The sequence below is a fragment of the Bufo bufo genome, chromosome 8 (assembly GCF_905171765.1).
Source record: "Bufo bufo chromosome 8, aBufBuf1.1, whole genome shotgun sequence".
In the NCBI taxonomy this organism is placed as follows: domain Eukaryota; kingdom Metazoa; phylum Chordata; class Amphibia; order Anura; family Bufonidae; genus Bufo; species Bufo bufo.
Genome location: NC_053396.1, coordinates 227,300,574 through 227,328,530, shown reverse-complemented (window position 1 = coordinate 227,328,530; position 27,957 = coordinate 227,300,574). Strand labels below are relative to the sequence as shown.

The following is a 27,957-nucleotide window of genomic DNA, read 5'->3' as shown; positions in this document are numbered from 1 at the left end:
AAAAGGCAAAGTGAACTTCAATCAGAAGAGACAGCACTGGATGTAACAGCATCTTTATCCATATTGGTTACAAGTCACCCTGGATCAGGATTTAGTGTGCCAGCACTAAGATATATATATAATCGTCCATAGCAACCAAAATATGGGGAATGAGGAGGAGTGGCTGCCAACAACCAATTAAATCAGGGCTTTGACAGATCATTGCTTCTAATTGCAGCAAAGCGCTGCTTTTATTCTCTAGAAAGGTGGCCACAGCAGCCAATCACATCAGTCTTTAGAGAAGCGGTCAGTAGCAGCCAATCACGTGAATGCTTGAATAGAATAACAGCTTATGTAGAAGGCCAACCAATTGAATCACTGCGCTGCTTATAGCAGCCAATCAGATCACTGCTTAAACTGTACTAAGGCGGCCACAGCAACCAATCAGATCAGTTTTGGAGCTGAGGTTAACCAATCACATGAAGGCTTTAATATGAGAGCAGCGAGCTCACTGGTTGCTAGGGGCAACAGCTCCGTTGACTGCCTGCGCCGGTTTTCTGTCACGGAGAAACCTTTGTCGTCCGTCTTCTCCTCCTGACCAGATAATGGAGGCCCAGTTCACATTACAGCGGCACCAGCCCACGGCCTGACGAGGAGTGGCCATGCTGGGAGTTGTAGTACGACCTGGCTGTGAAGGGGGATGAGGTGACTGTCAGTCCGGGCTCTGCAGCTGTCAGAGAGTGGGGGCGGTGCGGCCTGGAGCCGCCGGTTCTCAGCTCCCTCCCTGCTCCTCCGCCGCCGCCAGTGACGTGAGGTGCGGAGGGGAGGAGGCCGCTCCGGGCCGGGGGGAGGAGGAGAAGGCCGCGCCCGCTCCCCTCGCTCATTGGCCGAGGCCCCCGCAGCCCCCTGATCCGTAGACCCGAGACCCCGGCGGAGAGAGGACGCCCGGACCCTGGCAGGTAACCGGAGGGATCGGAGGAGGACAGGCCGCGGCCCGGGGACGCCAGCTCCTCCATTTACAGGCCGCCCTTGTCCGTGGAGGCCCGGGCTGAGGTGGGGGGTCCTGGCTGAATGACCCCAGGCCCTCCTGAGGAGACCCCCAGATATACGGGCCGCTCATCCAGGACTAAACCCCCAAACCTTGGGTATAGGCCGAGGCCTGAGCACTGAGTGGAGGCAGGACACCCCCCAAACCCGGCCCATAAAGCCAGGGCCTGTTCCATAGGGGTCCCCCAAATCCTGCCTGCACAGTCCCTGAGCCCAGAGTGGAGCCAGGGAGGACACCCCCAAATCCTGCACCTGTCAGGAGATCCCCAAATCCTAACCCAGTCCCTGAGTGGAGCCAGGGAGGACACCCCAATAAATACTGCTCACACAGTGCGGACCTGTCAGATAGGAGACCCCAAAATCCTAACTCATTCCCTGAGCCCAGACTGGAGCCAGGGAGGGCACCCCAATAAATACTGCCCATTAAATACTGCCCACACAGTGCGGACCTGTCAGATAGGAGAGCCCAGACTGGAGCCAGGGAGGACACCCCCAAATTCTGCTCATAAAGCCTGGACCTGTTAGATGGGGGACCCCCAAATCCACTTCCAGAGTTCCTGAGCACTGAGTGGGAGTCGCAGGACACCCCAAAGTCCTGCCTGTATACCTTGGGCCTGTCAGATGGTGGACCCCGAATCCTGCCCCCCAAATCCTTACCTAGTCCCTGAGCACAGTGTGAAGCGAGGGAGAGAGAGGACACCCCCAATTCCTGCCTGTACAGCCTGGGCCTGTTAGACAGAAGAACCTTGGTTGAGACCCCCCCCCCCCCCCCCCCCCAAACCCAGAGACCCCAAACTTCCTCTTATGTGTAGATGAGATGATATCTATTTGCCCCCCCTCATCCTCCATGTTATCTCTTACACAGCTGTGGCCGCTCATCATCAAGACGCTAATACATCACTGACACCTCCATGTAATATACCATCACCCCTGTACTGTGTACCCGACACCCCCCCCTGTACTGTGTACCCGTCACCCGCCGTGTACTGTGTACCCGACACCCCCCCCCCGTACTGTGTACCCGACACCCCCCCAGTACTGTGTACCCCCAGTACTGTGTACCCGTCACCCCGCCTCCCCCTGTACTGTGTACCCGTCACCCCGCCTCCCCCTGTACTGTGTACCCGTCACCCCGCCTCCCCCTGTACTGTGTACCCGTCACCCCGCCTCCCCCTGTACTGTGTACCTGACCCCCCCCCTGTACTGTGTACCCCCCTGTACTGTGTACCCCCTGTACTGTGTACCCGTCACCCCCCCCCTGTACTGTGTACCCGACACCCCCCCCAGTACTGTGTACCCGTCACCCCGCCTCCCCCTGTACTGTGTACCCGTCACCCCGCCTCCCCCTGTACTGTGTACCCGACACCCCCCCTGTACTGTGTACCCGTCACCCCCCCTGTACTGTGTACCCCCTGTACTGTGTACCCGACACCCCCCCCTGTACTGTGTACCCGACACCCCCCAGGACTGTGTACCCCTAGTACTGTGTACCCGTCACCCCGCCTCCCCCTGTACTGTGTACCCGACACCCCCCCCTGTACTGTGTACCCCCTGTACTGTGTACCCGTCACCCCGCCTCCCCCTGTACTGTGTACCCGTCACCCCGCCTCCCCCTGTACTGTGTACCCGACACCCCTCCCTGTACTGTGTACCCCCTGTACTGTGTACCCGTCACCCCCCCTGTACTGTGTACCCGACACCCCCCCAGTACTGTGTACCCGTCACCCCGCCTCCCCCTGTACTGTGTACCCGTCACCCCGCCTCCCCCTGTACTGTGTACCCGACACCCCCCCAGTACTGTGTACCCGACCCCCCCCAGTACTGTGTACCCCCAGTACTGTGTACCCGTCACCCCGCCTCCCCCTGTACTGTGTACCCGTCACCCCGCCTCCCCCTGTACTGTGTACCCGACACCCCCCCCCCCCCTACTGTGTACCCGTCACCCCATAATGATGGAGAATGGACAGCAACTCGCTGCACACACCCCACATGTACCTTTCAAATAGACCCCGCACTCTGCTTCCAGGAGCTCTTTGTGCCCGTTAGTTTAACCCTGTGTAAACACCTCATTGATGCCTTGTTTTGTAGCCCCCTCCCGCCACTAAGTAAATTATTGGGCTACTATTTAGGGGACCTATAAATCCACATCAGGCGGATGGTGCTTCATACTGACCACGACCTGGGAAGCAGAAGAAGTGTATAAGCCCCCAGAGCTCGGACCTCCACTGACCCCTGGCTTTATTTTCTGGCAGGTCTTGTGAATGACTGGGAATAACCATGGATCCGGGAGGTGGAGGGCTGGAACTCCAGATACAAGAGGCCAGAATCCCCCACGCCATGATCATGCAGGACTTTGGTACGGTCAGTGATGAGATGAGTGTGGCCGTTTCTCATTGAGGTTGTGATGAGCGCTCTGATCCTCTTGTATCTCCCTTGGTTGTCTCCGCAGTGTCCGGGATGGCGGGCACCGCCCATGTTGATGGCGACCACATTGTCGTCTCTGTTCCAGAGGCCGTGTTAGTTTCCGATGTCATCACGGATGATGACATCACGTTGGCGCAGGAGGAGCTGACGGATGACGTTGTGCAGGGCCCGGACATCATCAGCGAGGATGACGACGTTACAGAGAACGTCATTGTACCGGAGGCCGTCCTGGAAACTGATGTCGCGATTGAGGAGGAGTTGCTGGAGAGCAGCCATCACGTCTTGGAATCTGACATTATTACCGAAACTGTCACTGACCAAGTGTTTGTGGCCGATCTTGTCGCTGGAACCGATGGTCACTTGGCCCAAGTGGTGCAGGATGCGATGTCGGGATCTCCCACCATGGTCTCCCAGGAGGTTCTGGTGGCCAGCTGTGACGCCGACGTCATGACCCATTCCCCCGACATCCAGGCTGCCGGCTCCTCCATGACCATTAAAACGGAGGATGATGATGATATGAAAGGTGCAGCTGAAGATTACCTGATGATATCATGTAAGTAAAGCACTGTCTGAAAAAAACCCACAGTTTAAAGGGAAACTCCACCCTAACGCTATAAGTGGGGTCTCAATTTAGTCACAGTCTGACGTTCCCCGTCCCTGAGGTTAATAGTCCGCCATCCTCCGGACTGCTGAATAGCTAGCTACATGTACATATGATGTACTTACCTGCTCCCCAATGCGTCCTCCCCATCCTTCAGATCCCCAGGGGCTTCTTGACCACCCTGATACATCACAGGAAAGTTTCTGGGCAACACCCGACATAGACAAGTTTGGCTCCTTTCACACTGCAATTTGCAATATCCATTTGCTGAATGGGATGTGAAAGCTTCTGGAGCAAGCACCAGAAGTATCCATAGGCCACGCAGAGCGTGCCACCTCCACGGGGCTGGCATACCCTGCTACATGAAATTCCGTAGTCTGATACCTCCTTCCATACAGAGGCTTCCTGTATTGTGCGGTTACAATGGACGGATGCCACCGTATGGCTATGTCAGGAACCTGCAGTGTGAATGTAACCATAGTCCTCTGTCAGCCGCAGCAAGCAGAAGGATGTCCGAAAGACACCTCGAGCCTGATTCATGCTCCGGGCTATCTAGTACAGGAATGAATGGTTCTCGGGAGGGGGTAGTGACATCATCAGGACTGACGTGAAGGCTTTCTAAATCCTGCCCTTGTGTTTTTTTTTATTTACAGTGTTTTTGGTTGAGGTTTCAAACTCGGAGAGCCCAGATTTCATGCCGGGCTCCTTAAGCTTGTATTCCTCATGACCCCGAAAGATTATTAGGCCTGTCCCATCACATGCCATTGCACGCTGGTTGTGTAAGTGCCCACCACACATATAGTCCTCCTGTTATCTGTAAATGCTTTAAAGACTTCACCTCCGCGCTCTGAGCACATCTCAGTAATTCTACAATTCTGTGCTGATCTCTTCATAGAGGAAGGAGCTTCATCTCTCTGATGTAGCGCTCAAAGGATCACTGAGTCTTCATAAAACTTTTGATATGTCATAGAAACATAATAAAGGTTTTGATTGGTGGGGGGGTTCAGTGCTGAGACCCCCACCGATCGCTAGGATGAGGAGAGAGAAGAGCTCGCATATCACACTCGCTCCAGGGGACAGACTATGGATGGGAGAACATGATATGCGCGCCCTTTTATCTCCTTGTTCTGGCAGTCAGTGGGGGTCTCTGCACTCAGACCCCCACTGATCTAAACCTTTCATATATCTCTGTTTTGAAAGCCTGGTGACCCTTTAAAGGGAACCTGTCACCAGGATTTTGGGTATAGAGCTGAGGACATGGGTTGCTAGATGGCCGCTAGCACATCCTCAATATCCAGTCCCCATAGCTCTGTGTGCTTTTATTGTGTATAAAAACCGATTTGATACATATGCAAATTAACCTCAGATGAGTCAGAGTTTACAAATATGACTCTTCTATGGTCACACAAGTAAGATATGACTCTTTTATGTTTATTTGCATATATATCAAATCGTTTTTTTTACACAATAAAAGCACACAGAGCTATGGGGACTGGGTATTGCGGATGTGCTAGCGGCCATCTAGCAACCCATGTCCTCAGCTCTATACCCCAAATCCCAGTGACAGGTTCCCTTTAAGAGCACTTGATTGACAGGCCCTTGTTCTGCACAGACAGGTCTCATTCGTCATCTTGCCTGCCCCTGTAATCTCGCCGTTTGGTCGTTCAGCTCATGCGCACAACATCTTATTTTTCTGGCCCCATTCCAAAGAAGAATACTGTGCATGCGCCGAGAATGAGCTGAACAACGCCGGCGTGAGGTTACGGGGCCAGGCAAAATGACAAACGTGATGCCTGGCCCTGTCACTTAAATGGAGGCAGAGAGTAAGAGCTAAGGTGCACTGAGTGGCTAGTGCCTGCCCTCGGTGCACTTAAGCCCCAATGTACATATTTTTAAAGGAATGATTTGTTCAAGACAGATCAGGAAAACAAAGGTGTATGTTTTAGTCAGCTGGATCACCCCTACCAGGCATTATGCCGGTTTAAGCTGTAATGAGTATCCATTAGCTTCTAGCAAAAAGAAATTAATCATGTGACTCACAAATTGTGTATAAATATATTGCATTACTCATCTTAGGCTAGTTTCACACTAGCGGCATCCTTCTCCGGCAGGCTCTTTCGGCGGGTCAATAGTCTGCCGGATCCGTGCTGCCGCTAGTGCACCGCGCCGCCGGAAGTCGGCTCCGGCCCCATTGACTATAATGGGGGCGGGCTGGAGGTCTGGCCGCAGCAAGGCAAACCTGCCGAGAGGCAGCCGGAATAAAACTACGACATGTACTGAGTTGCATCCTGTATTATACTCCAGAGCTGCACTCACTATTCTGCTGGCTTCCTAGCTGATCTCTCCCAGCACTCCCTGCCTCTTCAGTGTCTGCACAGAGCCTATTCTTACGACATGCATCAGGTACTGTGCAGTTATCTGTTGTAGGAGAAGACTGGCCGCTCTTGTATTATAGGATCTCAGACAAGTTATTTAGGGGATTTTGGGAACAAGTTTGCAGTATTTTTTGGAATACTGTGGACAGCCGCCTTTCCTGGGCTCCTGTAATGCGGGGCAGTTGGTTAGTCTACATCAGAGGACTGCACAGCGCCTGGTATAAATGCAGAACACCAGAGGAAGCTGCGGCTGCGCTGAACCAGCAGGGAATTCTGGGAGATTTCCACCCTGGAGAATAGTGACGGCAGGTTGTAGTTTGTGTGAGAGGGTGTAAGAGTGCAGGTTTGGTGCTTGCGCTTATCTTGGCCCATCCGTAAGGCAGGTTGGTAGGTAGGTGAACATGGGAAGTATTTCTGCAACGGATCAGCAGAATAATCCCCAAGGGTTCCATGCAGGTTTCAGCTGCACATCGCTCTGCACAGGTATGTCCTGTTACAGGTGTCCCACCGCTGTTCTCACCGCGCGCTGTCTCTCCTCTTAATTAATGTGATGTGAATACATTTTCTTTGTGCAGTAGACGACGTCGGGGACAAGTTAGAACGCATCGGCAGCGCTCCTCTGAAAATCAGCACAGAGGTTTCCCATGGGGATGTGGCGTCTAAAGAAGATGGGTTTGGTTCAGAGGTGATTAAAGTTTACATATTCAAAGCGGAGGCAGATGATGATGTGGAAATAGGTCAGTACACTTCACACGCGCCCATCAAACCATCTCACCGCGAAATCATCCATTGTGAATATGTATTACCTTGTATCCGCTCGCTGCCGCTTATCGCCTCGGATCCGCCGCTGAATGCACAGCTTTTATTTCCACACAATGTCTCCACCGTTGCAGCTATTGGATGAGCAGCAGAAAAAAATGATGGGGTCTCCATAGGACGGCGTTCTAGGCAGGTCTGTGTAGGGGCAGAGAGATGATTGCAGGGCTGCCGTTAGTTTCAGACCTGATCATTGATTTCAGCATTCGCCCTTTAAAGTGGAATTTTGCTTTGTTATAATTAGAGATGAGCGAATTTCATAATTTGAAATTCGTTCACTCTTTGTTTACTGGTAAAAGGTGAATTGCGTTATGGATTCCGTTACCACGGACCATAACGCAATTCTATGACTGAAATGGCTTTAGAGGCATTCCGTTATTCATTCCATCATAATAGAAGTCTATGGGCTGCAAAACGGATCCGTCCCGTTTCCGTTATGCAGGGGAGTCCTCTAAAGGCATTCCGTCATAGAATTGTGTTATGGTCCGTGGTAGCAGAATCTATAACACTAATCGCAAACTAATTTCAAAACCGGAATATCGCTCATCTCCAGTTATAATGTTTCGCAGTTTAAATCTACAAGTAACAATGTTAATACTTTACTGTTCATGTGTGAATTTATTTCATTTGTCTTCTGCAATCACATCCAGAGCTGCTTTTAAATATTGTTTATTGCTCTTGGTAACGACTTCCGCCATCAGGCTCCCACAATGCACTGCTCTCTTGTAACCAGAAACTGACAAGTCTTTGGATGTGACTACAGTCTTGAGCCTCATTCACATGTCAGTGTTTGGTCAGTCATTTCCATCAGTGATTGTGAGCCAAAACCAGGACTGGAGCCTCCACAGACATAAGGTATAAGAGAAAGATCTGCACTAGTGTTGGTCGAGCACCAAAGTGCTCCGGTGCTCGAGTAGATGGGATGCTCAGGGGCTCTACCGAGCACAATGGAAGTCAATGGGAGAACCCGAGCATTAAACCAGGCACCCCCTGCTCTGAAGAGGGGAGGGCGTCTGGATCACAGGAAAAGGTCAGAAATTGATGGAAACACCACCAAAATGGTCCGGGAGCAGCATGGGGAGGATGGCTGGATGTATCTTGGACTCCCAGGTCACTGCTAGGAACGATGTTGTCCGAGTAGTGCGCCACTTACAGACTGACAATAATACGCACCAAACCGAAGATAAAATCAATTTTAGAGGAAAAATTGTTAGGAAACATTCTTTGGTGGCACTACAAATCCCATAGCTCCTGGATCTGGATCTGAGACACAATATATTCGGGTGATCACTGAGAAGCAGCAACAAGTGGTGCTCAGCCATAAAGGTAAAGAGGCAAATGTCCAAGGAATAAAGATGAATGGCGGCACTCGCCTAACGTTGCAAAATGTCCTTTTATTTCAGCAGAGAGGAGGGATACAAAACATGATACAATCGCAAGTTACATGGCCATAAATAAATATAAACATTTTGCAACGTTAGGTGAGTGCCGCCATTCATCTTTATTCATTGGACTTTCCTGTATATTTACTTGTATATAAAGTGCAAGTGCTGCCAAAAATTACAAGGAAGAGGCGCTCCGATACAACCGGTATATCACATAAAGGAGGGCCTCATTCACATTGTGGTACAATTCTTCATGTAGTGGGACTCCTACACTCATAAAGCCTCTGCACTAAGTGAAAGGGCCGCCAAAAACTACAAGGAACCGGCGCTCCAATACACCCTTTATTACACATAAAGGAGGGCATCATACACAGCCTTGAAAAATTGTGATTGATGGCCTGCTGGTGACCCTCAAAAACATTAGGAGCGAGGGCCTGCTGGTGACCCTCAAAAACATTAGGGGCGAGGGCCTGCTGGTGACCCTCTAAAACATTAGGAGCGAGGGCCTGCTGGTGACCCTCTAAAACATTAGGAGCGAGGGCCTGCTGGTGACCCTCAAAAACATTAGGGGCGAGGGCCTGCTGGTGACCCTCTAAAACATTAGGAGCGAGGGCAGCCTAATAAGCATGTAGATATGATGGAGGAGGAGGACGAGTAAAGGGAGATTGAACCATATACCCTTGTTTGTGGTGGAAGGGGTGCATGGGAATACAGTGTATCCAATACACCATAGAAGCCACATGTAAAGTGCCTTTATGTTCGGCCGCTTTCCTCTGGTGGAGTAGAGAAGTCGGGGGCAATCCAGGCCTTGTTCATTTTGATAAGAGTCAACCTGTCAGCATTTTCAGTTGACAGGCGGATGCGCTTATCAGTTATTATGCCCCCAGCAGCACTAAATACCCGCTCTGACAAAACGCTGGCAGCAGGGCAGCACCTCCAAGGCGTGGAGCGCCAGTTCGTGCCACGTGTCCAGCTTGGACACCCAGTAGTTGTAAGGCACTGAGGGATCACTGAGGACGCTGACACGGTCTGCTACGTACTCCTTCACCATCTTCCAAAACTTTTCTCTCCTTGTGACACTAGGTCGCGCATCAGGGTGAGGGTGCTGGCGGGGTGTCATGAAACTGTCCCAGGCCTTGGAGAGTGTTGCCCTGCCTCTCTTACAACTGCTGTGTGTTCCCCTTGTCTCCCCGCCTCGGTTGCCCAAGGAACTACGGACTCTGCCACCAGCGTTGTCAGCTGGAAATTTTTGGAGCAATTTTTCCACAAGGACCTTCTGGTATTGCAGCATTTTTCTCGTCCTCTCCACCACAGGAATGAGAGATGAGACGTTCTCTTTGTAGCGGGGGTCGAGAAGGGTGAACACCCAGTAATCGGTGTTGGCCAAAATGCGTATAACGCGAGGGTCACGGCAAAGGCAGCCTAACATAAAGTCAGCCATGTGTGCCAGAGTACCAACAGACAAGACTTCGCTGTCCTCATCAGGAGGATGACTCTCAATCTCCTCCTCCTCTTCTACCCATCCTCGCTGAACAGATGAAATAAAACTTCCATGGGTACTACCCTCTGTAACGGAGGCAACCGTCTCCTGCTCCTCATCATCCAATTTGCACTGAAATGGTCTGGCTATCACCCTGTGTACTGTCTCCCCCCCCCCCCCCCCCCCCCCCCCATTTCCACCTCTTACACATACAAAGCGACCTCCTTCATTGTGAGCAGCGAGCGTTTGAGTAGACACAGAAGTGGGATGGTAATGCTGATAATAGCGCTATCGCCGCTCACCATCTGTGTTGATTCCTCAAAGTTGTGTAAAACCTCACAGAGGTCAGACATCCATGCCCACTCATCGCTTGTGAATAGCGGAAGCTGACTGGAAAGACGACGACCATGTTGCAGCTGGTATTCCACTACTGCCCTCTGCTGCTCACAAAGCCTGGCCAACATGTGGAACGTGGAGTTCCAGCGCGTGCTCACGTCACACAACAGTCGGTGAGCTGGCAAGTTAAATCGCTGCTGCATCGTTGACAGACCGGCTGAAGCTGTCGGTGATTTGCGGAAATGGGCACACACGCGGCGCACCTTCACCAGTAGCTCAGGCAAATTGGTGTAGGTTTTGAGAAACCGCTGAACTACTAAGTTGAAAACGTGGGCTAGGCATGGGATGTGTGTGAGCTTGCCGAGCTCCAAAGCCACCACCAAGTTACGGTGATTATCAGACACAACCATGCCTGGTTCTAGGTTGAGTGGCGAGAGCCACAGCTCAGTCTGGTCCCTTATACCCTGCCACAGCCGTGCGGCGGTGTGCTGTTTGTCCCCTAAGCAGATCAGCTTAAGCACGGCCTGTTGCCGTTTCCCCACTGCAGTGCTACACTGCTTCCAGCTACTGACTGGTGCTGCAAGAGGATAATTCAGAGGTGGAAGTGAAGGAGAAGAAGGGGGGGGGGGTTTGCAGCCACTAATGTAGGTGGATGTGGAAATCCCGATGGAAGTAGGGCCCGCAATCCTTGGCGTCGGTAGCACCTGTGCCATTCCAGGGTACGACTCGCTCCCGGCCTCCACTGCCGTCAGGGAAATATAGCGTCCCTGGCCAAAAGCACTTGTCCATGTGTCCGTGGTTAAGTGGACCTTCCCAGTAACTGCATTGGTCAGGGCACGGATGATGTTACGGGACACATGCTGGTGTAAGGCTTGCACTGCACACCGTGAAAAATATTGGCAGCTGGGGACAGAGTTCTGCGGGACAGCCGCCGCCATCAGGCTGCGGAAAGCCTCAGTGTCCACAAGCCTAAATAATAACATTTCCAGGGCCAGCAATTTGGAAAGTTGCGCATTTAATGCTATGGTCTGTGGGTGGGTGGCTGGGTATTTGAGCTTTCGTTCTAAGGCCTGGGGTATAGACATCCGTACGCTGTGCTGGGACACGGAAGTGGATGTGCTAGCTGATGGTGCTTGTGAAGATCCGGGTGCAGGGCGGGAGGTATCTGGGCCTGCGTCTTGGACAGGGGATTGGCCAGCACGTAACACAGGGGAAGAGGAGGCAGTGGTGTTACCCGCAGACACTGATTGTGGACCAAGGCATTCGGCCCACCTATTAGGGTGCTTGAATGCTATGTGGCGGATCATGCTGGTGGTGGTGAGGTTGCTAGTGTTCACGCTCCGGCTCATTTTGGCACGGCACAGTTTGCAAATGACTTCTTTTATTGTCCACTTATTCCTCAAAAAAGCGCCAGACTGCAGAACACCTACCGCTTGGCAAAGGAGATTGCCACAATGGAACAGGCTCTGGGGAACAGTTGTGGGCCTGTTTGGTGTGGCCCGCCTTCTCCCTTTTGCCACCCCACTGCCTCTTCCAGCCTGCTGCGGATCCCCCCTCTGTACTGCTGTGCTCGCTCGGCTTGCCACCTTCCCAGGTTGAGTCAGTGACTTCATCGTCCACCACCTCTTCTTCCACTTCCTCACTCTGCTCATTCTCCTGACTTGTTGACCTAACAACAACCTCCGTTATTGACAACTGTGTCTCATCATCATCACCCACCTTGTGAAACACTAATTGCCGTTCCCCACCGTTGACTTCTTCTGACTGTGGATGCTCCAGAGTTTGGGCATCAGTGCACACAATCTCCTCATGTCCCTCTTAAAGCGGGCTTGGCGAGAGGCCCAAATTAAGGAATGGCGCTGAAAACAGCTCCTCGGAATATCCGAGTGTGGGATAACTTGTTTGCCCAGACTCCATGGTGGGAGGAAGGAGGATCAGGGGGAGGATTCTGTTGAGCAGATTCTTGGCTACTAAGGGCTCTTTCACACCTGCGTTATTGTCTTCCGGCATAGAGTTCCGTCGTCGGGACTCTATGCCGGAAGAATACTGATCAGGATTATCCTAATGCATTCTGAATGGAGTGAAATCCGTTCAGGATGCATCAGGATGTCTTCAGTTCCGGTACGGAACGTTTTTTGGCCGGAGAAAATACCGCAGCATGCTGCGCTTTTTGCTCCGGCCAAAAATCCTGAAGACTTGCCGCAAGGCCGGATCCGGGATCAATGCCCATTGAAAGGCATTGATCCGGATCCGGCTTTAAGCTAAACGTCGTTTCGGCGCATTGCCGGAGCCGACATTTAGCTTTTTCAGAGTGGTTACCATGGCTGCCGGGACGCTAAAGTCCTGACAGCCATGGTAAGTGTAGCGGGGAGCAGCATACTTACCGTCCGTGCGGCTCCCCGGGCGCTCCAGAGTGACGTCAGGGCGCCCCAAGCGCATGGATCACGTGATCACATGGATCACGTCATCCATGCGCATGGGGCGCTCTGACGTCACTCTGGAGCGCCCCGGGAGCCGCACGGACTGTAAGTATACCGCTCCCCCGCTCCTACTATGGCAACCAGGACTTTAATAGCGTCCTGGGTGCCATAGTAACACTGAACGCATTTGGAAGACGGTTCCGTCTTCAAATGCTTTCAGTACACTTGCGTTGTTACGGATCCGGCAGGCACCTCCGGCAACGGAAGTGCATGCCGGATCCCAACAACGCAAGTGTGAAAGAGGCCTTAGACTGGACTTTGTGGAAGACAGGGTGGTGCTTAACTGACTGGAAGCATTATCTGCTGCAATCCAACCGACCACCTGGTCGCACTGGTCTGACTTAGAGAGTGGTGTTCTGCACCGCCCTGCAAACTGGGACATGAAGCTAGGTATCATGGATGAGTGTGTTTCTTGTGCTCTGGTAGCAGGCACAGTGTCACCGCGCCCAGGGCCACGACCTCTGCGTGCACCATCAGTAGTACGGCCACTTTCCCGTCCCTTACTGCTCGCCTTGCGCATATTAAATGGTTGATATGCTTGCAAGTATGTCACACGTACAGTAGCGCAGGTTTTGGAAGTGTATGCGCAAATAAAGTACACAGATTGTAACAGATATTTTTAGGATGCACAAATATTATACAGGAGATGTAGCGCAGGTAATGTCGCTGTCACCACCACCTGATTAAAAATTACACTGAATGAATGTCACTGATATTTAGGGTGCGCACACGTTATACAGGAGATGTAGCGCAGATAATGTCGCTGTCTGCAGCGGCCAAACAATTGCAAGCTCTTTAGTGCAGGTTGCGCTAAAAATATATATTGCTGCCAGATACAACAATAGTCATTAAAAGGACTTTTGGGTCTATAACAAGTATTAAAACTAAAATATTCCTATTTCACTCCCTACACTATCTCTCCCTTCTGCTCTCCCTAAGGGCTCATGCACACGACTGTATTCCCTCCGAAACATACGGTCCGTGAGCAGGCCATATGTCCCGCAGCGGCATACATCGGGCCGCCCGCGGGGCTATTGTCCTGCACTCATAATATCATAGTAGTTGTCCCGCGGGCGGTCTGATGCGCACAGTATTATAGTAACCTATGATGCTGTGCGCTCCCGTGCTCACGATGTATGCCGCTCCAAAACATATGGCCGGCTCGCGGACCGTATGTCTCGGAGGGCATACGGTCGTGTGCATGAGCCCTAAGACTGAGCTGAACACGTGTTATCGGTTGCTATATAGCACACGATGACGCGTTCCGGCCAGCCAGTCACTGTAATGCCAGTCACCAACATGGCTACGGCACTACAGTCATGGCAGTACTTACCTGCACGTTTATTGGTTGTGTAGCGGCCAACAAACGTGCAGGGAGGAGACTCGAGCATGGCGCTAGAGCACACGCGGTATTCGGCCGAGCATGCTCGCCCAACACTAAGCCGCACCTGTTCTGTGTTTAGAGCCGCACCTGGTTTTGGCTGAAAACTGATGGAAATCACTGACCAAACACTGACTGTGTGAAGAGGAAATCGTATTCTACCGGTCTGTAGTCAAAAATAGTCCTAGTACTGTACATTAAATGCTAGTCCGCTGTGTCCGGCATCTACAGGTCTCCTCTGCAGGCTGTGCTTGTGTAGATCTGATGGTTCGATCGTCTGATAATCCAGCACTGGGGATGCTGGCTCAGTTCCAGTCTGACGTGTAGAGATGTAAAGTGTGCTGGCATTTGTTAAATGTCAAGACGTGTAGAGCGCATGGATATCACTCAGTGCTGCAAAATACTGTCCGCTAGGCCTCTACCGTACAGCATTTTCTGTGTACCGCGCCAGTGACTGGTCCTCCACTATTGGAGCGTGAATGTCACACGCTTGTACCGAACAAAGTCCGCTGCCTGCCCGTGCTCAGTGTATGGCTAAGGCTGCGTGCACACGACAGTAAAACATGGCCGTGTAACTGCCGTCACATTTTTAGCACCAGTGAAAGTCTATGGGGCTATTCACATGGGCGTTCTTTTAACCACCAGTGAATAGCGTCCGTCCAAAAATAGGACATGTCTTATTTTTGGCCATTTTCACGGCCGGACGGACCCCGTTGAAATCAATGGGACCGTTTTTAACTGACTTTTTTTTCACTGTCCTGTGCATGAGGCCTAAGTGTATGGCATGTATAGCTGAATGTATGGCTGAGTGTATTTGGGGAATACGATATCTCCTTATGGAGGACGCCTTGGTTGGCATGAGGAGACTTATAGGCCATGCATGCTCCTCTGGAATTCTGGGAAGAAAGGGATGCAAATGAGCTCTTAATAAGCTCCGCCTTCAGATATCCCATAAGTCAATGTTCGTCCCTTCAGCCTTGAGACGTGACTCGTATAATAATTAATCCAGCACCTCACCTGCAGACAGCACAGTATATAGCGGCATGTATAGCACAGCATATAGCGGCATGTATAGCACAGCATATAGCGGCATGTATAGCACAGTATATAGCGGCATGTATAGCACAGTATATAGCGGCATGTATAGCACAGTATATAGCGGCATGTATAGCACAGTATATAGCGGCATGTATAGCACAGTATATAGCGGCATGTATAGCACAGTCTATAGCGGCATGTATAGCGCAGCATATAGCGGCATGTATAGCGCAGTATATAGCGGCATGTATAGCGCAGTATATAGCGGCATGTATAGCGCAGTATATAGCGGCATGTATAGCACAGCATATAGCGGCATGTATAGCACAGTATATAGCGGCATGTATAGCACAGTATATAGCGGCATGTATAGCACAGCATATAGCGGCATGTATAGCACAGCATATAGCGGCATGTATAGCAGAGTATATAGCGGCATGTATAGCACAGCATATAGCGGCATGTATAGCACAGCATATAGCGGCATGTATAGCACAGTATATAGCGGCATGTATAGCACAGTATATAGCGGCATGTATAGCGCAGTATATAGCGGCATGTATAGCGCAGTATATAGCGGCATGTATAGCGCAGTATATAGCGGCATGTATAGCACAGTATATAGCGGCACGTATAGCACAGTATATAGCGGCATGTATAGCGCAGTATATAGCGGCATGTATAGCACAGTATATAGCGGCATGTATAGCACAGTATATAGCGGCATGTATAGCACAGTATATAGCTGTATAGCTCTATGTACAGCTGAGTGTGTGGCATGTATAGGACAGTATATAGCGGCACGTATAGCACAGTATATAGCGGCATGTATAGCACAGTATATAGCGGCACGTATAGCACAGTATATAGCTGTATAGCTCTATGTACAGCTGAGTGTGTGGCATGTATAGCACAGTATATAGCGGCACGTATAGCACAGTATATAGCGGCATGTATAGCACAGTATATAGCTGTATAGCTCTATGTTCAGCTGAGTGCATCACGTCCCCATGTTGCCTGAATTTGGAAAAGCTATTGTCTTGTAAATGTATCTCTAACTGTTACGTCGTCTTCCAGGAGGGACAGAAATCGTTACAGAGAGCGACTTCCACAACGGGCATTCCATCGCTGGCGTCCTCGAGCAGAGCGGTCTGGCTCGAATGCAGAGAGAGAAGATGGTTTACATGACTGTTAAAGACTCCTCTCAGGAAGATGATGGCATCGGTAAAGAAATGGACATCGTTCGGCTTCTCTGGCCTAGATTTACTAATCCTATAGACTTTATATGTTTTATGATAGATGTGGTGCAGAGATGGACGCTTTTGTTTAGCTCTATACCAACTATATCAAGATACGTCTTAGCCACACCCCTTTCCCACAAAGCCCCGTCCCTTTCCAGTAAGCCACACCCCCTTTTAAAAAATGGCTGAAAAACTCTAGAAACCCAGGTTGTGCAAAACTGTGCCAATCTGCTGCCCTCTTTAGCACAGAGAGATTAGTAAGTCCGGGCCGGTGGGTCATTTTGAAGACACTAAAATACCACTTGTATTCATACAGCTTAGGGTTCATTCACACAACCGTGTCCGTTTTTGCAGAACGCAGATTGCGGATGCACAAAACACAGATAACAGCCGTGTGCATTTTGCGGATCGGCGCATCCTTTTCTTGAATGCCTATTCTTGTCTGCGAAAAATGGACAAGAATAGGAAATGTTCTATCTTTTGCGGGGCCGCGGAACAGAAGTGCAGATGCGGACATCACATGGTGTGCTGTCTGCATCTTTTGCAGCCCCCTTTGAAATGAATAGGGTCCCCATACAATCCGCAAAATTGCGCAATGGATGCGGACAGAAAAATACAGTTGTGTGAATGGGCCCTTTGCAAAATGTCCACTTTGCTTTACTTCATGTCCTATACTTCCATAGGACACCAGGAAATGGACAGTAACGCCCATCATGTATATGGGTATTAGTCGGCTCATGCCGCTCCAGTATCTCAGGGCTCTTCTAATGCCACCTGCTTCTTATCGTCCAGAAAGATCTGATATGTGGTAGAGGTGACTCCTAACATATTCTCTCTTATACAAAGGCTGCGCAGAAATCGCAGATGAAGTCTACATGGAAGTCATCGTGGGGGAAGAGGAAGCGGCTTCTCTTCCAGAGGCTCAGAACGAGGACTCCAGCTTGAGCAAAACATTTGTTCCCGTGGCCTGGGCAGCAGCTTATGGTGAGTGACTTATCGGTGGTCCCCGAGGACTTTTATGAGGCAGTGTTTAAAGAGGCCCTCTCGCCACTCCGGCCTGTTTAATAGCTCCATGCATTCCACATGTGATAACAATTCTGGAGCCTCTATTCTTATGGCTCTATGTTGTGCCGTTCCTTTATTATTCCTGCTAAAAGTTATGATTGAATTGCTAGCAGTCTGCGGTAAGGGTGCAGAGGGGTGTCACCGTCTGACAATGGCAGCACTGGTTGGATAGAGTCAGACTGTGCAGGGACACCCCTCTGCACCCTTACTGCAGACTAGATGGGTAGAATGGCGTGGCCCTCTCGTCCCGGTTAGATGGGTGCTGGGGTTGTGGGTTCCTAGCCCTCAGAAATATCAACTTTTAAACTTCAGCACTCCAATGAATATGGTGATATCAAGGTGTCTTTATTTTTAAATTTTTCTTATGCAAGGCAACTCAAAGTGACAGTGTGACGTTTCGGTCAACTTTTGACCTTTTTCAAACACAAGTTGCCAGTGAAAGATTAGGGGAAACAGGATGAATCAAGTATGGAGCTGGTAGACGTGTGTTATCCTCACCATGCGTCACACATGGCACCTTGATATCACCATATTCATTGGAGTGCTGACGTTTCTATGCTGATATATCTTACTGCAGACTGCTAGCAATTCATTTCTAACTTCTAGCAGGAATAATAAAAGAATGGCACAACATGCAGGCATACGAATAGATGCTCCTGAATTGTTATTACATGGGGAATGAAGAAAATCACATAAAGAAGGTAATAATGCACTTTGTCCATATATAATGCTCGCATCTACTTTACTAAGTCCTCACTCTGATGTGATAAAATCTGAGACATTTAGCCAATATATTTTGATCAAAACACATGCCCTTCCTATCCAATAGAGCACCTTGATTAGGTGGTACATATGGGTGTGCGGCTCCTCCTCCCATCGGTTGCTTGATGCACATGGCGGTGACTAGGAGCAGCACACCGTGTGTGCGGCGTCCGCGCTCCTGAACATAGAGGGCCCAATGGCTTAGGTAGGTTTAGCGTAGGACCCGCCTGACCTGAGACCACCTTGGCGCTTGGAAGATGGGCACAGATGTGTTTTGATCAAAATATATTGGCTGAGTGTCTCAGATTTTATCATATCAGAGTGAGGACTTTGTCCATATATAATGCTCGCATCTATTTTACTAAGTGCAGTATTATCTTTTATTTCTGTGATTTTCTTCAATAATATGGCCGCGGACATCCGCACATTTATATATCATACCGTGCAGGATGTTTTTATCTTTCTTTTTCTGTGATTTTTATATTTTTTTGTACATGGGGAATGCATGGACCTATTAAAACAGGCAGGAGTGGTGAGAGGGCCTCTTTAAGTGTCTTAAACCAAATGGCTTTTACGTAGACTCTTCCAACCTTTTTTAAAAGCACAAGTGTCATTTCATAAGGAAGGAGCAAAAGCGTTCAACTGCGGTCTGTGCTACTGGAGAGCAGGGCGAGTGTGTGCGGGTTCATGGGAGGGGATGTACAAATATACACTCACCTAAAGAATTATTAGTGCCCCCATACTAATACGGTCTTGGATCCCCTTTTGCCTTCAGAACTGCCTTAATTCTACGTGGCATTGATTCCACAAGGTGCTGATAGCATTCTTTAGAAATGTTGGCCCATATTGATAGGATAGCATCTTGCAGTTGATGGAGATTTGAGGGATGCACATCCAGGGCACGAAGCTCCCGTTCCACCACATCCCAAAGACGCTCTATTGGGTTGAGATCTGGTGACTGTGGGGCCATTTTAGTCCAGTGAACTCATTGTCATGTTCCAGAAACCAATGTGAGATGAATGATTGGAGCTTTGTGACATGGTGCATTATCCTGCTGGAAGTAGCCATCAGAGGGTGGACACATGTTCTCATTCTGTTTACCCCAAATTCGGACTCTACCATTTGAATGTCTCAACAGAAATCGAGACTCATCAGACCAGGCAACATTTTTCTAGTCTTCAACAGTCCAATTTTGGTGAGCTCGTGCAAATTGTAGCCTCTTTTTCCTATTTGTAGTGGAGATGAGTGGTACCCGGTGGGGTCTTCTGCTGTTGTAGCCCATCCGCCTCAAGGTTGTGCGTGTTGTGGCTTCACAAATGCTTTGCTGCAGACCTCGGTTGTAACGAGTGGTTATTTCAGCCAACGTTGCTCTTCTATCAGCTTGAATCAGTCGGCCCATTCTCCTCTGACCTCTAGCATCCACAAGGCATTTTTGCCCACATACTGGATGTTTTTCCCTTTTCACACCATTCTTTGTAAACCCTAGAAATGGTTGTGTGTGAAAATCCCAGTAACTGAGCAGATTGTGAAATACTCAGACCGGCCCGTCTGGCACCAACAACCATGCCACGCTCGAAATGGCTTAAATCACCTTTCTTTCCCATCCTGACATTCAGTTTGGAGTTCAGGAGATTGTCTTGACCAGGAGCACCCCCCTAAATGCATCGAAGCAACTGCCATGTGATTGGCTGACTAGAGAATTGCATTAATGAGAAATAGAACAGGTGTTCCTAATAATTCTTTAGGTGAGTGTACATGCCGTACATTTTTGTGCAAAGTTTGCAAGTTATCTCTTATCCACATGTTAGAAGGTAACTAACTGATTGCTAGAGTGCCGTCCGCTGGGACCCCCACTGAATCCTTCCTGTTCTCCCAATCTGATGGAGTGGCAGGTGGTTAAGCATGCACCCCGCCGCTTCATTCATTTTCTATGGCACCCCAGGAAGTAGCTGACCGCTGTAGTCGGCTATCTCCCACAGTCCCATAGAGAATGAATGGAGCAGCAAGGTGCATGCCCGACCTGCTGCTCCGTCAGAGCGGAGGAACGCGACCTCTGGGGATTGGTGGGGGTCCCAGCGGTCAGACCTCCATTGACCCATCATGTAGATTGGTGATAACTTGCAATCTTAAGCGTTTAAACCCTTTTTATGAGTTGTCCTACAAGAAGTTTGTGGCATAAGAAGGAACTTCAGATGCACGATTCTGCCATAAAGTAAGGGACTGCACAGCACTGTCAGCTTTGTGGTCAGCAGCTCTACAGTGATGGGCGTCGTGCACTGCCATGTTGACTGTGCGGCTTAGTTCCAGCACCGAGTTATGGCATCGAAGCTGTACAGAACAGCTGATGTGGGGTCCAGAGCACCGCCGATCCTCTAGTAATAGCCTATCCTTTCAGCCGATCATACTTTATGATTTTCAGACATCCACGGTTTGTGATCTGACCACCAGCTGAGATCTGCGGCCGGGTCTGGGCTTCCATTGACTGGATGCAGATCTGTTGTTTGGCTTGAACTACAGCCGCTGACAATGCCTGAAACAGAGATCTGCCATCGGGTGGAAATTGTCACACTCCTTTATGTCACCAACAGGTGCAATGGTCGGCAGAAACTGGTTTAAATCTGCCTTTCTGGCCGCCCCAAACCTCATTATATGACCAGGTTTTGAGCTGGGTTGTTAGGTGACATGACTGACAGCAGGTTGGTCTAAAGCACCGTCTGTTTCCTCTTCGGATGCGGCTCTATTCACGAATGGTAAAAACTACATGAAATACCCACATATACTTTGCTTTACTGTTTTTGCACCAGTTTTACGCAAATGTTTATTTGTGGAGTTGCACTTTGTGTGACTTGTTTTTTTGCTCCGTAGGAGATGATCGGGAGCTGCCCCGGAAATACGGAGACTGGCAGGAGGCTGGTGAGTTATGACGGAGCGAGATATTTAGGTGTACACCAATATCCCACCCTCCTCTCCTATTTATATGGATGGTATTGATCGGCCCAGTTGCAAAACATTCTGCATCAAATCTGCATACTGCAAGGGGATGGTTTTAAGCTCTTTTCATGCAATGCCGTTTCCAGTCCGAGAGAACCCTATAGCACTATAGGCGTAGTATATATTAGGATCCCTAAATTAACAGGTTAACGCTGGTTCACTTATCTTGTACTGACCTTGCGTTATATCCTGTTTTATACTCCAGCCACGTCCAGAGCTGCATTCTGTATCCTGCTTGTTTCCATGTATATTGTCCAAACACATTTGTAGAAAGTCACCTAAACTCCGCTCTGCTTTCAGCAGGATTAGATGACCATCTAACGTGTATGAGGTGTCTTGACTCTCCTGATGGGAAAAGGATCAGGCATGTCCGATTTCTATGTTTGATCCTTTGCTTTTATAAGCTTGTTCCCCTCTCCTCATCGAGTACAGCCGATGGCCGCTTTAGTCCACATCACACATCTCCTTTCTGGTTCGGGGTCCCAGCCCAGGGTCTTCCATGGTGCACTGTGGGCTCTGTATAACACCCTGGTGTGGGAGGAGCAGTCACATAGAATGTGTCGGCAGACCAGAACCATTGGGCCCATCTAGTCTGCCCAATAGTAATCCATAGCCTGTCACCTCCATTTACTTGTGCAGTTATGGGGAACAGCAGGTTCAGCTGGGGAAGGGATAGGAACAGACCCTGCTATCCCCCATTATCGCTTTGTCATATATTCAAAAACCTATAGAAGTGTACGTGTATATACATCTGAGACGATATGTCTCTGTCAGCATAGCACAGATACATTCTACATGGCAGCCAGCAGAATTGTGAATTCTGCTCTTGGTGTGGCAAACATGTTATAAGACACTAATGTCCGGTAATTAGAATGTAGAATCACCTGGATTTATATCCCGGATCAGGCACAATCCAGGCTTTATTCTCTACCTTTACGCTGATTGTGACATTTTCTGCACCCAGGAAACCTGGAGCCGCGTCTGGAAAACAAGAATGGAACAGCAACCCAGTACCTGCAGATCTGTGACAGTATCGCCACCAGCAGAGCCCTGAAACAAAAGGCCAAGAAGAGGAGGAGAGGCGACGCCAGGCAGTGGCAGACAGGTACCACCAGACTAGTCAGGAGGAGAAAAACGTGACCTGTGTCACGTGGACTGCAGGAAATCTGAGCCGAGCTTTTAGGAAGCATTTACCCTTCTTCACATTTTATTATGGATCTCTCCAAAAATCCACCGCGCCCACAGTAAAGCTTGTGACCGTTTGTGTCAGAACATTATTTTTTTTATCAGTGCCATAAATGCAAAAAATTCCGAGTTTGCACAATAAGTATTCCATATACGGTTATCTGCAGCCACAGCACATCTCTAGAATAATGTGATTCTCAGGATCCTCGCCCAGATTTACTAATGCAGTCTAATAGACCAGGCGGTCGCACACACTGTGTGATAGATTTGGCACATCTTGCATGAAGTTAGACATTTTTCTCATTTTAAGACAACTCCTACTTGGCTTTAGACCATTATTTTGCTCCAGGAACAAATCTGGCCCATTTTACAGCTTCTTGAATAAGTGTCTAGCAAGCGCAACCATCTGTCCTTTTTGGCATAAATCAATAAATACAATAGCGTTTTGCCAAAAAGAAGCCCCTACATGCACCAGAATTCTGGGACAAGGACCTTGGTGAATGTTGAATACATCTGCAATATTCAGTCTAATGCTTTTTGTGTTTTCCGCTCAGCCGTCATCATTGGTCCGGACGGGCAGCCGCTGACAGTCTACCCTTGTCACCTCTGCGGCAAGAAGTTCAAATCCAGAGGTTTCCTGAAACGACACATGAAGAATCATCCTGATCACATGATAAAGAAGAAGTATCAGTGCACGGACTGCGACTTCACCACCAACAAGAAGGTCAGCTTCCACAACCACCTGGAGGGCCACAAGCTGAGCAGCAAGGTGGACAAGACGCACGAGATCACGGAATACACGCGGCGATACCGCGAGGCCAGCCCCCTGAACTCCAACAAGCTCATCCTGCGAGACAAAGAGCCCAAAATCCACAAGTGCAAATACTGCGACTACGAGACCAGCGAGCAGGGACTGCTGAACCGCCATCTGTTGGCGGTCCACAGTAAGAACTTCCCTCATGTGTGTGTCGAATGCGGAAAGGGTTTCCGGCACCCTTCTGAGCTCAAAAAACACATGAGGACACACACGGGCGAGAAGCCATACCTGTGCCACTATTGTGAATTTAGGTGCGCTGACCAGTCCAACCTAAAAACGCACATTAAAAGTCGCCACGGGACAGACTTGCCTTACAAGTGTGAACAGTGCCCACAGGCATTTTCTGACGAAAAGGAACTTTTAAGGCACACCGAGCTTTTTCAAGGTCACAAAACCCACCTGTGTCCTCATTGTGACCACAAGAGCACCAACTCCAGCGACCTTAAACGGCACATCATATCCGTGCACACCAAGGACTTCCCCCACAAGTGTGAGGTGTGCGAGAAAGGGTTTCACCGTCCTTCGGAACTCAAAAAACACAGCGAGACCCACAAAGGCAAGAAGATCCACCAGTGCCGACACTGTGACTTTAAAACGTCCGACCCCTTCATACTGAGTGGCCATATCCTCTCCGTTCACACCAAGGACTTGCCCTTTAAATGTAAAAAGTGCAAACGAGGCTTTCGGCTTCAACTTGAACTGAAGAAGCACATGAAAACTCACAGCGGCAAGAAAGTGTACCAGTGTCAGTACTGCGAGTACAGCACCACGGACGCGTCCGGATTCAAACGCCACGTCATCTCCATACACACAAAGGACTACCCGCACCGCTGCGAGTTCTGCAAGAAGGGATTCCGCAGGCCGTCGGAAAAAAATCAGCATATCATGAGGCACCACAAGGAGGCGATCATGTAACGGCAGCGCAAAAGATTACAGCCGCCTCAGTCAGGAACCGCAGCCTTTCTTCTTCTTCTTTTTTTTTTGCACTTTGCTGTGAGTTCCTCAGTCATGAAGGGGTTAATCCTTAATTGTGCAGCACGTCGCTGATTTATAGAAAAGGGGCTGAGGTGGGGGAGGGGTCTGTTTTAATCTCTAGGTGAGAAATGGGCACACCTTCATCCGCAGGAGAACTGCAAGTACCAGCACCTCTGCCACCGATGTAAATGGCGTGATCTGAGTAGGACTGGCCGAGGGTTCACCATCGCTCGTTTTCGACTCTGTGCCTGAACGTTGCATTTTCCGTGTGCTGCAAAATGAAGCGATTGTTCCCTGAAAACGCATCTGATGCGTGCGTCTGTGTATAAAGTGTTTACAGCGCTGCTAACACCACAGGGTCACAGGATACAGTATTGATTTAGTAGCATTTGCTTTCTCCGACACTAAAGGTGGAACGCAGCGAGATCCAAGGTGCTAGATCCGGTGACGTCGTGTGGGCTTCTTATCGTTATTACCGTGGAATGTGGTTCGGTGGGATCCTGTTTTATTGTACGTATGTATGAGTCTAATGGAGTCCTCCTCCTTTTTAATTTTAAATATATGTAAATAAATATATATTATATCTATAGATGGAAGAATATAGCAGAAATTTAGCACTTTTCTCTCTGTTGCTGCAGCTGTGACGAGTGAGGGGCGGCAGGGGGCGGTCATGGCTGTTAACGGACGACTACTGCGGTGCCGTAAAACTGTCCGCTTCTAGCTCTGGATACGATATCTTACCCCTATTAATAAGAATGCGTAATATATCAGCTTTCTCTACATGGTGACAGCTGATTGGCCTCCCATGTCCCCTCAACAGTGAATGTCACTAGTGCTGCAGCCTCTGGACTCATTCAAAGACCAACAAAACCCCCTTATACCAATCTAACCCAACCTGCGGGTCTCCAGGTGTAGCAAAACTTCATCTCCCATCATGCCCTGATGGCCTGCAGCTATAAGGGCATGATGAGAGTTGTAGTTTTTCAACAGCTGGAGACCCACAGGTTGTTGATCGTGGCCTTAAGGCTGTAGGTTTGCATTGTCCGCTGATGGAGCGTTTGCTTGTTCATCAAGCAATCGGTGACCGTATTAGGCTAGGTCTACACGACAACATTTGTCATAATGATAGTCTATGGTGTCGTGCTGCGACAGTCGCCAAAAATTCATTCGAAATGTATTTTTCTGCGACTATCGTGTCGCAGTGCGACACCATAGACTATCATTATAGAAATTGTCACACGACAAATGTTGCAGTGTAGTTGTGCCCGATCTGTCACGCGACTTATTGTCGTCGTGTAGACCTAGCCTTACACTGCAAGATGATGGCCAACAAGCTTTCATACGAACGCTCGTTAGCGATCATCTGCCGAAAAATCGGGCTTTGTAATCAAGGCTTTAGATTTATTCAGTCCCCAGAGACGTCACTGACCCCTTCTGTGCCGGCTGACACTGTAACGTGTGAACACAGCCCTGCTGAGCGCTCAGAGAGGTGTAATATTACATCACAGGAGCGGTTTAATCTCCTAGGGTGGAAAAAGTTAAGATTTTAAAATACAAATTCCTGTATTATAGCAAAAAAAAAGAGAAAATCCTGAACAAACCTGGTACTGCAGCACTGGATCCAGCATCCTCCGACTCCCATTGGTTTTGGTTATGGATTGCGGCATTCTGACGGACAATATACCTCTGCTGCAGGTGTGATCCTAGCCTAACAACCCGTGCGATACAATGGACACATTTCATTATTTATTCCCCCCCCCCCAATGTGTCAATTGCCATAAAAAGAAATGCCAGAATTGATTTTGTTTTCCTGCCCTAAAAAAAAACTAAACTAAGACATAAAACAGTAATTTGTACCCCAAAATGGTACCAATGAAAGCTACATCTCCACACGGCTCCGTTGACGGAAAAATAAAAATGTTCATTGACCTGCGGAACAAAAGTTATCATTATTTATACTGCAGAGTGAACGCACTCACAAAGCAATGGTAGACGTGCAGTTTTCTTACCCTGCCCCTAATGAATGAAAGTTTTTTCAGTGCATTACGTGTAGCCCTTTAATTCTGGCCCGTTCCTCAGTTCTGCAGTACTTGTCCTTTAAGCGTCACATGACCGGCTCCGTGTTGTCAGTTGCTGGAATCACCCATAATTCCATGCTGTGCCGTCACCCGTACAGTGTATGTTCCCTTTGCTGCCGCCCAGTAAAGGGGGAGCGGATCCTCCAGTTTACAGTGACCATATGCGCCCTTCTCTGTGTGTGAGCATGCCGCCGACCAAACCGCGCCCCATAAACCAGCAGGGCGATTTCAAGAAAAGACCAGCCTGCCATGAGCGTTTTATGTGGTTTTATTTGTGGGATGTCCGTCATTGGCGCAGACTCTTATTAGGGGAAGTATAAAAGTGTGAAGCAGCGCAAGCATCAAAAACTGCGGCTTCTGCTGCGTTACGGACCGCAGGACAAGTAATGACCGGGCCTGAAGGATCATGGGATGTGTAACTGCGGGGATTTCTCCCCGGGGTCTGGATCCTGAGGTTCCCCCTCTATTCCCCAGCAGCACTTTGGGAGGGCGAACCCCATAGGAACGCTTTATGGGCTAGGCTCCCCCATTCATGGGCGTCTGCCCCAGTGACCGATTCCCAGCAAGTTGTTAGTTATTTTTTTGCACAATTGTACAAAATGAAAAACTTTAAAATGTTATTTCCTTTTTTTTTAACAGTTTTGACTTTTATGTGTTTTTTTTTTGTTTTGTTTTTTTAAGTATCGATTCCACTTTTTTCTGTTTAATTCCAGATAAAAAGTTTCTCTATGAAATGAAGCAGTAATGTGGGTGTAAATGACGAACTTATCTTACAGCGTGTACATGTTCACGTGCGGATATTTGTGTTTCCTCATGAGCATCAAATAAAGAGTGCATCTTGCATTTTACTTCCCTCCGAGTCGGTGCCGTCCCTGCGAACACTGAACGTCGTCACCACGTGGCGTCTTCTACGGCTAAAATCTATTCTAAATCCTGGAGCTTCACCAGGTCAGTAGTTACATCCAGAGCTGCAATCCGTCACTGTGTACTGTAGGCCTTTTATGACTACATGAATCTACTGCTAAGCCCTCATGCACACAACTGCAGGTTTTCTCTGCAGATCACACGTGGACCCATCAATTTCTATGTCCATTTTGCAGACCAGAATAGCCAGTTCTATTAGAATAAACGTGGCATGCACAGGGCTGCTATCCGGAAAATAGATAGTCGTGCGCATGAGGCCTAAATGAAATCATGGCGTAGACCTGAGGTCAGCAACCTCCATCTGTTGTGAAAATACAAATCTCCATTCACTTCTATAGGAGTACAAGTGTGCATGCTGGGAGTGGTAGTTCCTCCACAGCTGGAGGTTGCTGATCCCTGGTGTAGACCCCCCCTGCAGAGCGTGCTCTGTCCAGACTGAAGCACATGTAGCAGAACTGCGGGAGATCTGCAGCAGTGCAAACCTCATGCAGCGGAATTTCTGCTTGGAAATTGGCCTGTGGGGTGGAATTCTGCGCGATCCCTTGTGCTGCGGACTCATCCCTATCCGTGGTTAAAT

The 27,957-nt window shown here is 49.3% G+C and overlaps 1 protein-coding gene across 4 annotated transcripts; it reads left to right on the top strand.

Annotated features, from left to right (window-relative positions):
• The first annotated feature begins 230 nt into the window (after window positions 1–230).
• On the top strand, window positions 231–27,304 carry ZNF711 (zinc finger protein 711). Of its 4 annotated transcripts, XR_005773957.1 has the most exons (10): window positions 231–938; window positions 3,279–3,387; window positions 3,476–4,003; window positions 7,002–7,163; window positions 16,420–16,566; window positions 17,430–17,567; window positions 21,276–21,323; window positions 22,366–22,506; window positions 23,141–24,888; window positions 27,170–27,304. XR_005773957.1 is itself a non-coding variant. In XM_040405847.1 (9 exons), the coding sequence occupies exons 2-9, from the start codon at window positions 3,304–3,306 to the stop codon at window positions 24,316–24,318; spliced, it is 2,421 nt and encodes an 806-aa protein (XP_040261781.1). In that variant the 5' UTR covers window positions 231–938; window positions 3,279–3,303; the 3' UTR covers window positions 24,319–25,491. The 4 variants fall into 4 exon arrangements, 3 of the variants coding, with proteins under 3 accessions (XP_040261781.1, XP_040261780.1, XP_040261779.1); XM_040405847.1 differs by lacking the exon at window positions 27,170–27,304 and having other exon boundaries at window positions 3,279–3,382; window positions 23,141–25,491; XM_040405846.1 differs by lacking the exon at window positions 27,170–27,304 and having other exon boundaries at window positions 7,005–7,163; window positions 23,141–25,491.
• The last annotated feature ends 653 nt before the right edge of the window (window positions 27,305–27,957 follow it).